This window comes from Ambystoma mexicanum, chromosome 11 (genome assembly GCF_040938575.1).
Source record: "Ambystoma mexicanum isolate Mex_15411 chromosome 11, UKY_AmexF1_1, whole genome shotgun sequence".
Lineage (NCBI taxonomy): Eukaryota > Metazoa > Chordata > Amphibia > Caudata > Ambystomatidae > Ambystoma > Ambystoma mexicanum.
The window spans coordinates 182,495,125-182,510,262 of NC_090934.1; the positions used below are offsets into that span (position 1 = coordinate 182,495,125).

General features: G+C 46.3%; 1 protein-coding gene across 3 annotated transcripts in view; it reads right to left on the minus strand.

Annotated features, from left to right (window-relative positions):
• Nucleotides 1-15,138, minus strand: part of PAFAH2 (platelet activating factor acetylhydrolase 2) — a 395,798-nt gene that overhangs the window by 258,828 nt on the left and 121,832 nt on the right. For 2 of the 3 annotated variants that reach the window (XM_069622750.1, XM_069622752.1), the window contains exon 3: nt 10,603-10,750. The exons of the other annotated variant lie outside the window; for it this stretch is intronic. In XM_069622750.1, the coding sequence (XP_069478851.1) occupies nt 10,603-10,750 (148 nt within the window). The remainder of the gene's footprint in view (nt 1-10,602; nt 10,751-15,138) is intronic. 3 annotated transcript variants of the gene reach the window in all.

Here is a 15,138-nt window from a genome sequence, read left to right on the forward strand (position 1 = left end):
TCGGAGATCTAATTTAGTGTAGATGCAAGCATCCTTTACCTGGTCTAGTAATTCGGGGATCAGAGGCAATGGGTATCGGTTCTTCACCGTAATCTGATTTAATGCACGGTAATCTATACACGTTCTGAGGTCACCTTCCTTTTTAGGTACGAAGAATAAAGCTGAGGATGCAGGGGACTTGGATGGATGAATGAAGCTGTTAGCGAGGTATTAATCCAAGTATTGTCGTAGGTGTAGGTTTTCGGGTTCCGTAAGGGCATAGATCCTACTGCATGGAGGTTGCGCACCGGGTATGAGGTTGATTTAACAATCGTATGATCTGTGAGGCGGTAAGGTGTTTGCCTGTTCTTTTTGGAAAACGTCCTGGAATTCTAGGTATTCCTGAGGTAACTGCACGACTGGATTAGTGACTGTGGCCAGGCCTTTGTTCAATGTTTTTTCCGGGTAACAGGTGTACGCACAATCCGGGAAGGTTATTCTCTTCTCTCGCCAATCAATATAAGGATTTTGTGTTTCCAACCAAGGTATCCCCTGTATTATTTGGAACTGTGGGGCTTTGATTAAATCAAACACAATAGTCTCTCGATGCACATCTTGAGCCAGCAATGTCATCTCTGTAGTGGAATGAGTTACAGGCCCAGAAGCAATTTCAGTTCTGGTGATGACATCCGAAGTGGTCTTTTTGCAGAGAGGTAGATTCATCCTAGAAGCCAATTGGTGGTCCATATAGTTTCCTACGGCCCCGCTATCGATGTATGCCCTTACTGAGTGTATACGTGATAGCTGCCTTGGATCAATAAGGACCATTGGTATGATGAAATGCGAGGTCTGAGTATCCTTCTTCAAGCTCGGCAAGCGGACCTCTACGCTTGTCGGGCATGGTCGTTTCCCGAGTCAGGCTCCGTTTGATTTTTAACAGCAACTCCAGCTACTTTCTTGGATGGTTTTATTGGGCAATCCCGTAGAAAATGTCCTGAGGCCCCACAGTACAGACACAATTGCATCTGCCGCCTCCTTTCTCTTTCCTTTTGAGTTAGAGGTCCCTTAACCCCCCGATCTGCATAGTTTCTGATGCATCTGTTCCTTTGGGGTTAACATTAGGTTTAACCAATACCCGATTCTCGAACCTAGCTCGACAGCCTTTCTATTCTGAAGTCGGTGGTCTAACTGGACCACTAAGTCTATATATTCTGCGCAATTCTGAGGTGGGTTCACAACTTGGGCCAAAACATCTTTGAGTTCACCCCGAAGTCCACGATGAAATAATATGACACGTTTTTCTTCTGGTCACCCGGTTTCCACCACTAACCTATTGAAGGTTGCGATATAGGTTAGCAGATCCTGATTACCTTGTTGTAGGGATAAAAGTTCGTTATCTAGGGCCTGTCCTTGTGAATGTCTGGCGAATAGTTTTTCCATGCTCAATTGAAAACCCTGAAAATCCCGAAGAAGAGGGTCATCCTGGTTGACTAGTGGAATTGACCAATCCGCTGCGCTACTAATAAGGTATGATAGTACAAAGGCTACTTTAGCTTGATCGTTTGGGAAAGCTCCAGGCCTGCATAAAAAGTGCAAGCGGCATTGGTTCATAAACATGGCAAACCTTTTCGGGTCCCCAACAAAACGTTCGGGTGGAGCTAAAGGAATGCTCCCTGGTAGAACCACTTGCACAGGATTGCTCGATGAAACAGGAGTTGGATTCCCCCCCGAGTCCAGGTAGCGGTGTTTGCCCAGCTTGGTTTTGCAGCAGTTGTCTAGCAAGATCATCAGTGTGCTCCTTTGACATGATCAGTTCCCTCCTGAGGGCATTCGTTTCTTGGTACGCGGAGTGCACTTCAGCCCTAAATTCCCCTAACAATTGGGCTAGTTGGTCGGTTTCTGAGGTTTCCATGGCACCCGGGTGGGTGTTTGTAGATAGGCTGCGCGTTCTGTTACGCTCACCTAGCTCCCACAGGGGCGTCGGTCGGACCCGGACTGCTGCGGCCTCCACCAACGTGATGCGTAGTGCAGAGATGACAGACTGGACTGGCCGTCCTAATCTCGTCTGCTTGACCCGTAGAAGGATTCTCCTGCAAGTGGAGAGAGGAATTTAGCCACCCGTGGATTCTAGTGATGGCACCTCCCTGCGCTCTCCACTAATCACCTCCGAAATCCCCTTCCAGTACTCTCACCTTATATTCTTGAAAGATGAGCTCTCCATCCTGCGTGGATTGCAGGGGCGTGTAGATACCAGTTGCTTCACTGGTTAGAAGGCATTGGGGAGTTCCGGACGAGAGTGGACTCTGAGGTTCCTGGCGAAGACCAGTAAGTATAGAGTTCATAGAGTTCAATATGTCCGATGTTCACTCTTGTCCCATTCCTTTCTTATCTTGCAGTGGAGTTCGAGAAAAGATGGTCTTGTGGCGGTAGATGGCATTCAGGTAAGAGTCTGCATTACCCGATGCTGTCCGGTAAATGATGCATGTATTTAACGTGTTGTTTTCTCTCCGTTTTCAGATGCGGCATTTGAAGATGTGGAGAGTTAAAGAATAATGCCTCCGGTGGTAAATCAGGATAGTCTATGGTGGTAAGAGAGATTGTATTTGTTGGCTCTTTCGGCACACCTGGTTATTTCTTTTGTCCCCAGATGCCGGAGCCCGGCGAAGAAATGATGGAGGCAGTGCCGGACCGAAAGGTGCTATGAGGACTGGTGAGTATGGCACGGCGCTGCAGCTGGCGATGCAACGCGTGTAGAAAGAATGTCCTTTCCAGGTGCTGAGATGTGATGGTTCCGGGATCAGTTGAGAAACTGGAATAAAGTTTGTTTTCTAACCTTGCCTCTACTTTCCTTCTTCTCTTGGAGCTCCGGATTCAGGACGGGCGTGGCAGAGGTCTGGATGCTGACTTGCAGGCACGGTGAGCGTTACGCTGCTGGATGCAGAATAACGCGAAGCGTGTGTTGCTGGTTGGGCGTGGTTTAAATAGCCTCAAAAGTAGTCCCAGGTAAGAAGTCCCTAGAACCACACCCGAGTAAAAAATAGTCCCTGTAGTAAAATAGTCCCTTCCAGGCTTCACGTTGGATTGGAGTCATTTGCAGCATCGTCTGCCCGCGGTAAGTAATGACTATGAGCCTGGCGCCTTAGACACCAGGACTGAACCCAGATAGCCCCTAGCCGGGGCTGCTGAGGTTTTAATAAATGTCTAGATGCCTGCTCCCGGGGCTGATGGGCTTGGTACAGATGCCTGGGGGTAGGCATCATGACAGCTACTCATAGTCCCATGTCCCCTTTCCTCCATCCTTATGGGCGTCCCCAGGCACGGGGGACAGTACTGGAATCATTGGCAGTGAAAAATGTGAGCTTTCCCTTTAAATTTAGTATAAAGCCTTGGGGCGCAGCCCTGGGCGTAGGCACGCCCATAGGCCCGCCCTCCGGTGTCTCACCTCAGTCCCCTTTTGACGTATCGGACGTGTGTAAACCTGGATGTACTAGCAATTCTATCCCCTGGCCTACTCGCTGGGGAAAGGTGGATGGCAAATATGGAGAAAAGGGGACCTATGACTAGGAGTAGTGTAGTGACTATGGTGAGTTTTAAACCTATGTCTACTGAATTTTTTTGTACAACCAAGCACTTTTCCAACCTGCCTCCCTTGTCCCCCCCAAATATCCTGCCATCCCCGGATCCAACGCAAAGACAAAAATTATGCATTTCATATAAAGGTTTACGTTATACCAAGCATACACAAAATCTCTGTGGGGACCTGGACACCCTGTAGTCATTATGTAGGAAGGACATGACCATTCCCCAATCTTTACTAAAGCGGGCTTGTTCCCCCTGAATGGAGTACGTCAGCCACTGCATCGATACAAAGTTCCATGTCTTCGTAATCCTGTCTTGTTCCATTGGCGAGTCCAATTGTTTCCTTCGTTGTGAAATCACAAATAACGCCACCAGGTATAGTATCGCATAGGCTTCTGGTCATGTCTTTCTGAGGTTGACCCTTAAGCCGCAGCATCATTTATTCCATGTCTCCCCTCTCCTGCGTACCAAACATTTTACCCTGATTCCTATTCACCTCCCCCAGAATTGTTTCAATTTTGGGCAAGACCACCAGATATGGCCCCAGTCTCCCACCCCTTTGCAGTTCTTACAACATACATATGAAGCATTATGGTACATTATTTTCAATTTAGCCGTGGTATAGTAAAACATCATTTTCATCCACATCTCCCGGATCTGACTCACGCTAGTCAATTTGGGGACATCCGACCATAACTTCTCCCAATGTTCTGGCACTATTGGGTGCCCTAGTGTCATTTCCCATTGCTTCATGTATGGCCAGTTTGGTGGTTCGGGGTCCACGGATAACAATTTATAGAGGCCCAATACCAACTTTCTATCACCTGTATTAGTGATGATCTATTTTTCAAACCACCTCTGTCTTCACCTGTGGGTTAACGAGCCAGTGCCAAAGTTGTTGATATCAGAATCTCTCTTTTTCTTGTAATCCAAAGTCTAGTCTGCATTGATTGAATTACTTGACGTCTGGGCCATTTCCCGAAATCTCTTGCATCCCCTTCCTTTCCATTGTCGATATGCCCCCGGTTCCATACCTGGGGAGGATTGGGGGTTCTGAAATAGTGGGGTAAATGGTGATGGGAATGTGGTGATCTGTTTCCTCGAAACCTGTTTGTCCCATATTTCCTCTACCAGGGCCATGGGCGCACTTTTGGCATGTTCTGTGGTCTGTCTGAATTTGGCAGCTAAAGTACATCGTCCAAGGCTTTCCCCACCATCATACTGTCCATTCTGCACCAGATCTTCTCTGAGTTTGCCTTTAGCCGTTTTCGTATAACCCTAACCCGTGATGCCATGTAAGAAGTGCGGAAATTCGGGAAAGCCAAGCCCACCTTATCACCTGCGGCCATCGTTACCTTCATAGAGATCATGGGTTTCTTTGTCCCCCATATAAATGCAGATCAGATATTAGTTTATGGAGGATTTGAAGAATGCCTGCGGGGGTTTGACCGCACTGTCTAGGATACATACAGTACATTTTGCTCGTATTGAATCTACATAGCCATGATATCCTCAGAGAGCACACTTTGCCCAACATTTGTCCACATGTTATACATTCTATTTGCCAGTATCTTTGTATATATTTTGGTGTCCAGATTAATCAATGCGATCAGTAGGTAAGTGCCGCATTGTGTGGAGTCTTTGTTCAGTTTTGGGAATAACACCATGTTGGCCTCTTCCATGGTGTCGGAGATTTTGCCGTGTCCCCAGATGGTTGCAGAGGGCGGTCAATCTTGGAGCTTGTGTGGGCCGAAACGTTTTGTAAAAGACAGCAGTATATCCATCTGGCCCTGGTGCTTTGTTAAGCAGTAGTGCTTTGATAACCTGGTGCAGCACCTCACCTTCCGTTATCTCCACTTCTAGGCATTCTCCAGTTAGCAGCGTTATCTTATGGAGGTGGAGTGAGGGCAGATAATTTATTTGTGTCTCGTGTCTTGGAGACTATGAGGAGTGTAGTTTGGAGTAGAATTCCTGAAATAGTTTTTTTTATGTCTGGGGTGTTCGTCATCAACTCTCATTGTCGGTTTTTGATTTGGGTTATAGTATGGTTGGCCCCTTTCCCTCTAAGATATCTGGCCAGTAGGCTATGCGCCTTGTTCGCCTTTAGGTCATATTTATTTGTGGCGAAGAGGAGGGCTATCTCTGCTCTACTTGCATATAATATATCTAATTGGCCATGCACACTTCTATAATCACGTTTAATTGCCCTGCTTTGTTCCCATGCCATACGTGTCATAATCACGTTTAGGACCCTCCTCCAGCATCCTCAGCCTTGTGGCCATTATTGCTATGAGGTGCCCCCTCATAACACACTTAAAGGCGTCCCACACACTGGAGTGTTGATGTTAGTGAAGTATTCTCTCACTTTATCCCTGATTTTTGCCCGCTAGGATCTTGTCTTTCAGTATCTCCATTGGGAACAACCAGCTCCAAAGCTTATTGGGTCGTCCCTGACATTGCAAGGATGTTATAAGTGAAGCATCATCTGCAAGAAGAATAGGCCTTACCACTATCTGCCTGATCTTACCTATTGCAGTGGCAGATGCGCAGATGTAGTCGATCCTTGAAAATGAACGGTGTACGTATAAGTAGTATGTTTACCTATCAGTGTCACCTTTGAGAGTTCTTAAGGCATCTTTTAATGTCAAGTGGTCTATTCTACGCTTCAAGGCATTCACCTGGCCATGATATATCTTTGCACTGCGATCTTTGTGTGGGTCCCATTCACCCATTACAATTATTTTCCCTGAGGCAAAGGTCTGCTCTGTAATCCTGGCTTCTTGGCCTTATCTTTGACCATTTTGGGTGCTGCACTTATCTTTGGTAGCGGTCCCTGCACCCTGTTGTCTGCTCCTCTGTTCCCGAGGCGTGTGTGCGCTTGTCCGGATCCGGGCACAGGGGTGAGGGCTAAAGCTCTTGTGTCCCCTTCTGCCAGTGCTGCCAGTTGCTCTCCCAGGCCCCCCATTAGTGGGCTGCTTATTGTTGCCCACAGGCTGTGTCTGCTGTCACGCTGGTGCAGAGCGGGGTTGTAGCCAGTTCATCACGTGAGGCTGGGAGACCTGAGATTATCTGTCCCACGCAGGAGTTAGTGCCCTGTAGTGTCACTCAGGAGCAGGGGTTTGCTCACCATTTAGCTCAGGGGTAGTTGGGATCCGGATGCGCTCCTTGTTCCGTTGTCCTTATTCCAGCAGCTGCAGGGAAAGGAGCCGGGCTGTGTGCTGCGCTGGGTCACTGATGTTCCTCATGGGAGGAGCAGCAGGTTAACTCCGGCTCCTCTCCCCAGTTCATTTATGGGTAGCATCCCCGTTTGTGGAGCGGAGACCAGTATGTGGGCGGTGTGTTGGCAGGCTTCAACCACCGCTGCTCAGCCTGCGTCGGGGAGAGATGCTGGTCCATGCACCACGGGGTGCCCCACCGGATACGGCCCATTACACAGGTTGATGGCTGCTACGTTGCCAATCGCCGCCCGCAGCCCAAGATGGCGGCGACACTGGATCACGTCCCGATCTGATGGTTTTTGAGGGCCTCAGCTTTGCTGATTTCAGCCCAGGTTGGGCCAGTTTATAGCCCCAGTCTTCCTACACCGGAGCACATGGAGCCGGTGTAATTTGGATACCGGGGGAGCAGGATATTTATTCAGGATTCTGATGTCCGCCTACGGGTAGAGGAGCTCACGTTCTCGGCATGCTGTGCAACAGCGCCCCCATACAGGAGATTGTTGGTAGGGACCCCAGCATTGGTGTATTAGGGTAGACTTAGCCTAACCAATCACTGTGGACCCCTTGGCTTTAAAAGAGGGCAGAGGCTCTCTTTTGGCAGATCATCTGAAGACTTTGCAAGGAGAAGCAAGAAGAACTCTTCATTTGACCCTGGCTGAAGGTACAGTCTGCCTTACATCTTCCGCCAGTGAAGGAAGGCCAGGACCTGCAAAGAGGGAAGCAAGATCACTCCCCTAAACATCTCCCAGGGAACAGAGGGAGATACTGAATCCAGTGGACCCTCTAGCGGCTCCAGAATTGGTACCCAGCCAGTTCACAGTGTGCCCTGCTAGGCTCAGCAGGAAGCTTCCTAGGTAGAAAGTGCCAGAAGGTCTCTGAACCTGAAATCAAAGACAAGGTAGCTGCCTGCCACACATCCCTCAGCTTTGGGCCATCCGCCTTAAAGGATGACATGAGCCCATCGAAGAAGCTGGGAGAAGTGCCTTGACGAGCATCTACCGACGTCGTCTTAAAGGAAATTTTTCAAGCCAGTTAAGTCTGTCGAAATGCCACTGACTGCACCGTTGACTGCTGTCAAGCTGCAGTCATTGAAACAAATCCGAGACGTCTAGCCCAGTGCTTCAGAACCACCGATCAGCACAGAGACAACGCTTCCTGACCCTGAGCCGCTGTGTAGGCCAGCCTGCAGCCGTTCATCCAGCTTCGCTCTCCGAACGGTCTTGCCGCTTGATACCTGCAACCGACTCCTGTATTGAACTCTGTCACAGAAGCCTGCAAAGCGCCCTGAAGCTAACTCAACCCTGTCGAGCACCAACAAAACCTACAGCACAAGGTACATTGTGGTTCTGTCCCCCTAGTCCTTCCCAGAAGTCCTGTAGAGACATTGTAAAACCCATTGCTCCCTTTGTGCTAAAGCCAAGTAACCTTAAACTGTTGTGGTTATTAACCATACCAACTACCCACCTGACATTCTTGTTGGGGAGGCACGGTATCACAAGTATGACACTGACACAATGGATGCAATTTGTAAAACCTTTATTGAAGTTGTTGGGGCAGGAGAAACTTTTACTTTGCCCAATAACTAAGATGGGAGTAGTCTCGACCATTAAACGATAAAAAAAACAGTCCTTGTGGAGTCCCTCAAATCAAAATGGCCTATGCCAACAAAACCTAATGCCTGCCCTATTTCTTGTACACAATAGTGTTTAAAGGAGAAATGTATGCAAAGGAAAAAATCAGTGTTCAAAAGAATAAATGTGGTTGAACCAGCTCTGCTCCCCACGTTAGACCTCACTGAGTAAGGCTGACTCTGTAGGCAGGATGACACACTTTGGCTCGGTTTTTAACACAAACTGTTCCAAAACATGGATCGAGGCCCGCCTGACCTTCCATCTTAAAGTCTCTTTGCCTGACTTCCAAATAATGTGTCAACAAAAAGTTCACATATGTCCCCCTCTATCGGGCTCAGCCCCTTCACAACAAAGTTCACGTAGGCCCCCCTCTGTCGGGCTCAGACCTTTCATGACAAAGTTCAACCAAAACTTGCAAGGGGGCTCCTTTCCCCAAGCTTATTACACTTCGGGTCTCCCTCTGTCAGGCTCAGACCACTTTCGGATGTCGAAGACTTTCGAATATGCGTGGCTTTCTTTACAGACCACCGCAGGCCCACTTCGACTCAAAGTTCATGATTTAACTTTCACTCTCTGATTCTGTAGGAGTTAATCTTGCTTACTTCACTTTTGCTGTTCATTCGCTTTATTGCTTCAAACGATGTACCTTTCACAGAGACCTTCGAGTGGGCTACTTCCTATCGCCAGACAACTCTGTTACTTAGTATCGCTGATTTCACAGCTTTCCTTACTTCAAAGTTCATTCACAGTTCTGCCTTTCTTCGTGTCTCATTCACACGCATGCAGCCTTCACTTGCGATATTATGCTGCTACTTCAAACTTTAACACACACCGGTCCCTCGGGTTGCTCACCAACTCACTGGCTGTGTGCGTTTCTTTTACGATTTCCAACTCACAAGTCAAGGTTAGTACCACAGGCTTGGCCTCCCCTCCCCTCCCCAACTCTGCTGTTCACCCTGGAGGGTCGCTGGCATCCATGAAACAGAATGCAGCCTTCTGATGTGGGCTCTGGCTTTCTCCAGGTGTCTTTCGCTGCCTGTCAAATGCAACTACCTCCAGTAGGGAACTCTTGGGGTTTTTGACCTGCTGCTCTCGTCCCTTGGTCCGTCGCTCTACTCCAGTAAGTTTGCCTTTGTCCCGGAGGTTCTGCTCGTACTCGTGTACCGCCTTGCTCAGAGTGTGTTCCTAGGTTCTGCCTTTTATTTGTGTGAGGAGAGCTAATTGGTATCAGGAGTACAGCACTTAGAATCAAGTGCCTGACCCGATTAGCGGGACCTGTCCATTACGATGTGCGGAAGTTAATATTGTAACTCTCAGTCACCCTCTTCCTTGGCCCAGTGCTTGTGTAATAAGGGGGGGGTTAGGACCTCAGAGAATCCTAAAAAATAGGATGGGTTAGATAAACAAAATAGGGGGGAATACTGCGTCTCACCATCGTCTGCCTCACCCCCACTCCACAAAGACCCCTCACCCAGGTGATCCTCCCGCAATGGTCCACCCCCAGGAACAGGACCCAAAAGCGACTGCCGTGTCCTGGCCACCTGGATGACAAGTCCTCGGGGACTAGCGGGCGAGACACCCTTTGGTTTCTTACATTATCCATAGTGCATCCCCATTCCTTCTTTAAAACTGTCAGTCATCTGCCTTCCTCTACAGGGTGGGTTGTATTTCCTAGTGTTGCTAGAACTGTCTGATGTGATACAAATAAAGTAGATATTTTTGATACAAACTTGAAAGGACAGTCCTTTTTATCATTGGGTAATAATTGTATTTTCGCTGTTTTGCAATAAACCAACGATCCACGACCTTTCGGAGATCAGCCTGCCATTCTGTCCACGTTACCAAAATTGGACAAGGAGGTTCATAATTGGATTGTTATTCCAGTCTGTTTGGATCCCTTCTTGTGTACTAGAGGCGTGGGGCCGATTGATGGTTTAGAAACCGATATTCACCCCTGGACCACTGGGGCCCCGGAAGTTGATATGTAACACTGAGACTGGGTACTGAACCTATGCTGCTCAGTGTAATCAAGACCAGGCGTTGCCTGTGAGCTATCCTTCCCGGTTTCACATATATTCCCCTCAACCTCCACTCAAAGGGTAATGCTGAACCAAAGAGCAGCCATTGTATGAGAGAGATGCAGAAACCATAGACAGTTGCACTCAGGGATTCATGCAATTGCATCAGGTTCTTACCAACGGCATAGCTGAGCAGAGGCACCCACCACTTGCTGAGGTTCAGAAATTCTGTGAATCCACAGCAGTACTCGTAGCGAGGGATCCAGAGAGGTTGCTCCGATGCGCTCTCAGGGCTACACGGGTAGTAGAGGCGCAAAAAGGTACCCTGAATATGAAAAACAAAACAAGCTTGGATTACAAACTGATTTTCACAAGCTTGCAGACCAGTGCCTTAGCCATGTATGGAGGAGGAGTAGGCTGTGACCTAACCACATACTGAATTTAAGAGCTTCTAGTGTCCTAATCTTTCTCGTACTCCTGCCGAGCCTCCATTTTCCTACCTACTGCTTCCACTGAACTTTCCTCCATCAAGTTGTTATAATATTTTACAAAAAACATCTCACTGTGGTGTCTCTTCAGTAAATCATTACTAATCATGGTCTGTTCATGATATTTCCAACACTGAAGAGTGATTGATGGAAGATTTGGAGTCAATCATAAACACTGACATTGCTCTAGGAAACCCTCCAAATCGACGTTTTTCCAGGCTGTGCCATTACAGATGGGGAAAGACCATATGCAAATCAGGCTTGGTCACACCCCAAAAGAGGCATTCAAGCTCACGCTGCCAGGGCATATCACCTCTATAAGAGACACCATCAAGTCTGAGTGGCTTGGGGCTCTATACACAGAAAACCCAGACCCACCTCTTGGCATAACCATTTGACATAGGGTGATTTATGCAACACTGAAGAGTAACTATTGAAAGGTTGTGAATCACTCATAATCACTTGCACTCATAAGCCTTCTGTGCCATTAAAGAAGTGAAAATAAATATGCAAATCAGGTTGTATATCACCCAATAGGGCCAGTCCAGGAAACATCCCTTATGCACGAGATAACTTGCAACATTAGACATTTGAGCATCATCTTTGAGCTGTAGAAGTGTTGCATCAGTCACTGTAAGTGGAACAGGAATGCCCTGATTTGGGTCTGTGTTTGCTGGGCCCAAAGCATGACTTTCCTCATAACATGCACCCTATCTGTCTCCTTTACGACAAATATCAAAACCCTCTGCCTGCTAACAATTGATGATCCTCCCCCTCTTCAAACAGGATGTCTCAGCCCCCTTCAAACTACTGCCCTGTCTCCGTCCTGGCAATAACTTTCATACCCCACTTCAATCTTGATTGCATTAAATCTACTCAACCAATCCTGCTCCATCTCATGTTTCAGGCTTCATATTCTCTGTCCATTACAAGTATTTCATATATTTTAACTCTTTCGTTCCTCCCCATAATCGCCAACACCAATAGCCACACTATATGCTTGACATCAATATCTGCTCTTTGGACCTTTCAGGCTAATATCTCCTGATGATTCTGCTTATATACTGTGGTCTAGACGGTGTAATCCCATAACAATTAACTAGATTGGCCCCCAGCCTCTATCAATTACATGTAATTCAAGTTTCATCCTACATCCACCTTTCTTTAAATACCAACTAACTAGGGAGCATTATAACATCATCCTTTGGTGCGTTAGATCATCATAATTTGACTTTGAATACCACCTCTTTGCCGAGTTCACCCTAATTCTCTTCTCTTTCTCCTCGCTTTTAAACCCACTTAAATTACAAACTGCATCTATTCGATCTGTTGCTGGTTGACCTTCCACATTAAATCGGATCATTTCATTCCACTCGTTGCCTTCCCTTGAGTAACCTGTTCCCAGCTCCTTTCCTAGGCATCATCCTCCACATCTTAATTTAGCAATAATAGCTAAAGATATAACCAGGCTCTCTACTTTCGTCACCAAACTGTGACCGATGCCCAGTACTGCTAAACAACCATATGATTTGCAATCATATCACCATCCAGAAAGCCCAAACCCTCAGAAATTCTCTAGTAAACTGCAAACATCACTACTACAACAGCTTCCTTCTTGGTCTCTCTCTAATTTCATTGCATCACCACACCACAGTATACAGTGACAATGATATTTTATTTCTATCGCGCTCGTACACAAGTATTTCAGAACGTCTGAACTCTATTCAACCACCCAAGTTTTACCACCATCTCCAAATATTGCCCTAAACACAAGACTACTATCACTCATTGTATAATAATTCAATGTTGCATTCATGGCATAGCAACTACCCAATATGACCCTAACCGTCTCCCACTACACCCATCATCTGACCGCTATTACAGCAAACCCACTACCACCTCATCTTCTCAAACATTCGTGACACCTATCGATTTCAGTTCTTCATCCTCCTGCTTCCATATCAATGCAGATCATCCACTCGAGTCCCTTTATGCAGAACCTGAAAATTCATCTCCTGCAACTAGTTGGCTACCACTCAGAGAACGTGCCCGCTTCTCCTAAAATGACTTGACTCTATTATCATCAATGCTGTCAGAACACCCAATCTCTCTCTCATTCAAATGATTTGGTGCTTCCCTGGATTCTTGTTCTTAGGCATCGCCAACTGCGACCATCTCAAATTGATACTAGGAATACTTTTCTAATAGAGAAACATTGATAAATACATTAATTGAATATAACATTTTCAAAAGTACAGACAGCCCAGAACATGGTCATGAAAGAGGTAAAGATGGGCCAGAGACCATTACAAAAGGAGTTACAGAGTGACCAGCACCAGGTGAACAGTGAAAGGTGAAGATGGACCAGAGCCTTGTATACAATGAGTGGTCTCTAGGAGCAAAGAGCAAATAGCTAGAAAGAGGGGCTGAAGATGTTAATTAAAGAGTAATAAAGATGGATGAGGGGTTGGTATGAAAGGAGAGAGACAGTGTAACAAAGGAGAGGTGCAGATGGAACAAAATATGATATATGAAGAGTGGTAAAGATAGCCGAGGGTCTGGAATGAAATAAGCGGTACAGTGTATGAAAGAGATGCAGATGGAAAAATATAGCATATAAAGAGCGGAAAAGATGGGTGAGGGCCCAGTATGAAAAGAGATGACACAAAACATAGTATAAAAGAAGTGGTAAAGATGGACAAGAGCGTGGTATGAAAACAGAAGTTTAGTTTATTATTGAGTGCCCGAAAGGATTACAGATGAGCCAAGATAAAATGTGGCTGAGGTGGACAAGGGCAGGTATACAATGAGATGGACAGATTGCCAGGACCGGATATAGAAAAAAGGTATGGATTAACCTTGACCAAGATTGAAACAATTTAGAGTATGAGCAGAATGTTATAAAGAGTATTAGACCAGAGATTATTCTGACCATAAACACAGGTACATAGAGACTAGGGACTGGTACATAAACAGAATATTATTACATGTTTGGGAAATGTATATTGCGCAATAAGAAAGAACAACATTTTCAAAATCTTGCAGGCCACTAAATGTGATGGAGGGCTTGCGCTACCATCCTGGAGGGCATACTATCTTATGGTGCAAATATGCTGGGCCAAACGATGGCTCAAACAGAAGTATGACAGATTCTGGCATTCAATGGCGTTTGCCTTAATACAACATTTTAACCCCCAAGAGATACTAGCGAAATTGCCCACAAAAATTGCTGAAATGGGTAAAGAAACATCCCATTATTGGACCCACACTATGAAAATGGTACTGAATGCTTAAAATAACAGGAACTGACACGAGCTATGCCCACTTTGGCTTAGCATTAGGGAACTGCACAAAAGATTCCACACAATTTAGACGGGAACCGAACTGGGACAATGTTCGGCTCATGGACTTGTATGATGAGGCCACACCCTTACTGTTCCAAGGGGCTCAGGACATACTATGCTTTACTCAAAATGAGTGGCTTCATCAGAGGGCACTAGTGTCGATAGTGAATTTGCATACTTCGAATGGTACACATAGTGGAGACCTGTTGGTCTACGAATCTGAGCTCGCGAGAGAGATCACTGACTTCCTTAAAATCAAAGCATTCTACATACAATGCATACTGAATAATTTAGACAAGAACACTGTCTTCGTGTCGAAGTGGGTTGAAGATCCCAGGATACCTCTCGACAATGAAGACATATACTCATCTTTCACTCTGATTAAAGAGGCTTTGTACAACTTTAAAAAATAGAGAAACTCAATATGAACTAATTCAACGTGCCTACTACACTCCACTAGGCACTACGCAATGAAGCTGATGAATTCACCTACCTGCTGAAGAGGATATGTGCAACTGGGCACTGTGGAACATATACTCTGGACCTGCCCTAAGATCAGGCCGGTCCAGGCAATCTCATTGTCCTGGGCCGTCTTATCGAATATCACCCGCATACAGGTCTCCACCATGACAAAGTTGCTACACAGATGTTTGGAATGAAGGTAGAAGATTGGCATGAAGACAATCTAGTGAGGAAAATTATACACACGGTTTTTCATGGCCTGCAGATTTATTCTGGTTAGTTGGAAAACTGGGAACACCCTACCCGTAATATGTGGGCAACTCTACTCTGAAAAACATGTACATTTGAAAGATGACTGTATAGGAAGAGGCAAGAGTTTCCCCGAGCAGACAGACTCTGGGACTTATTCAGTCAATTCA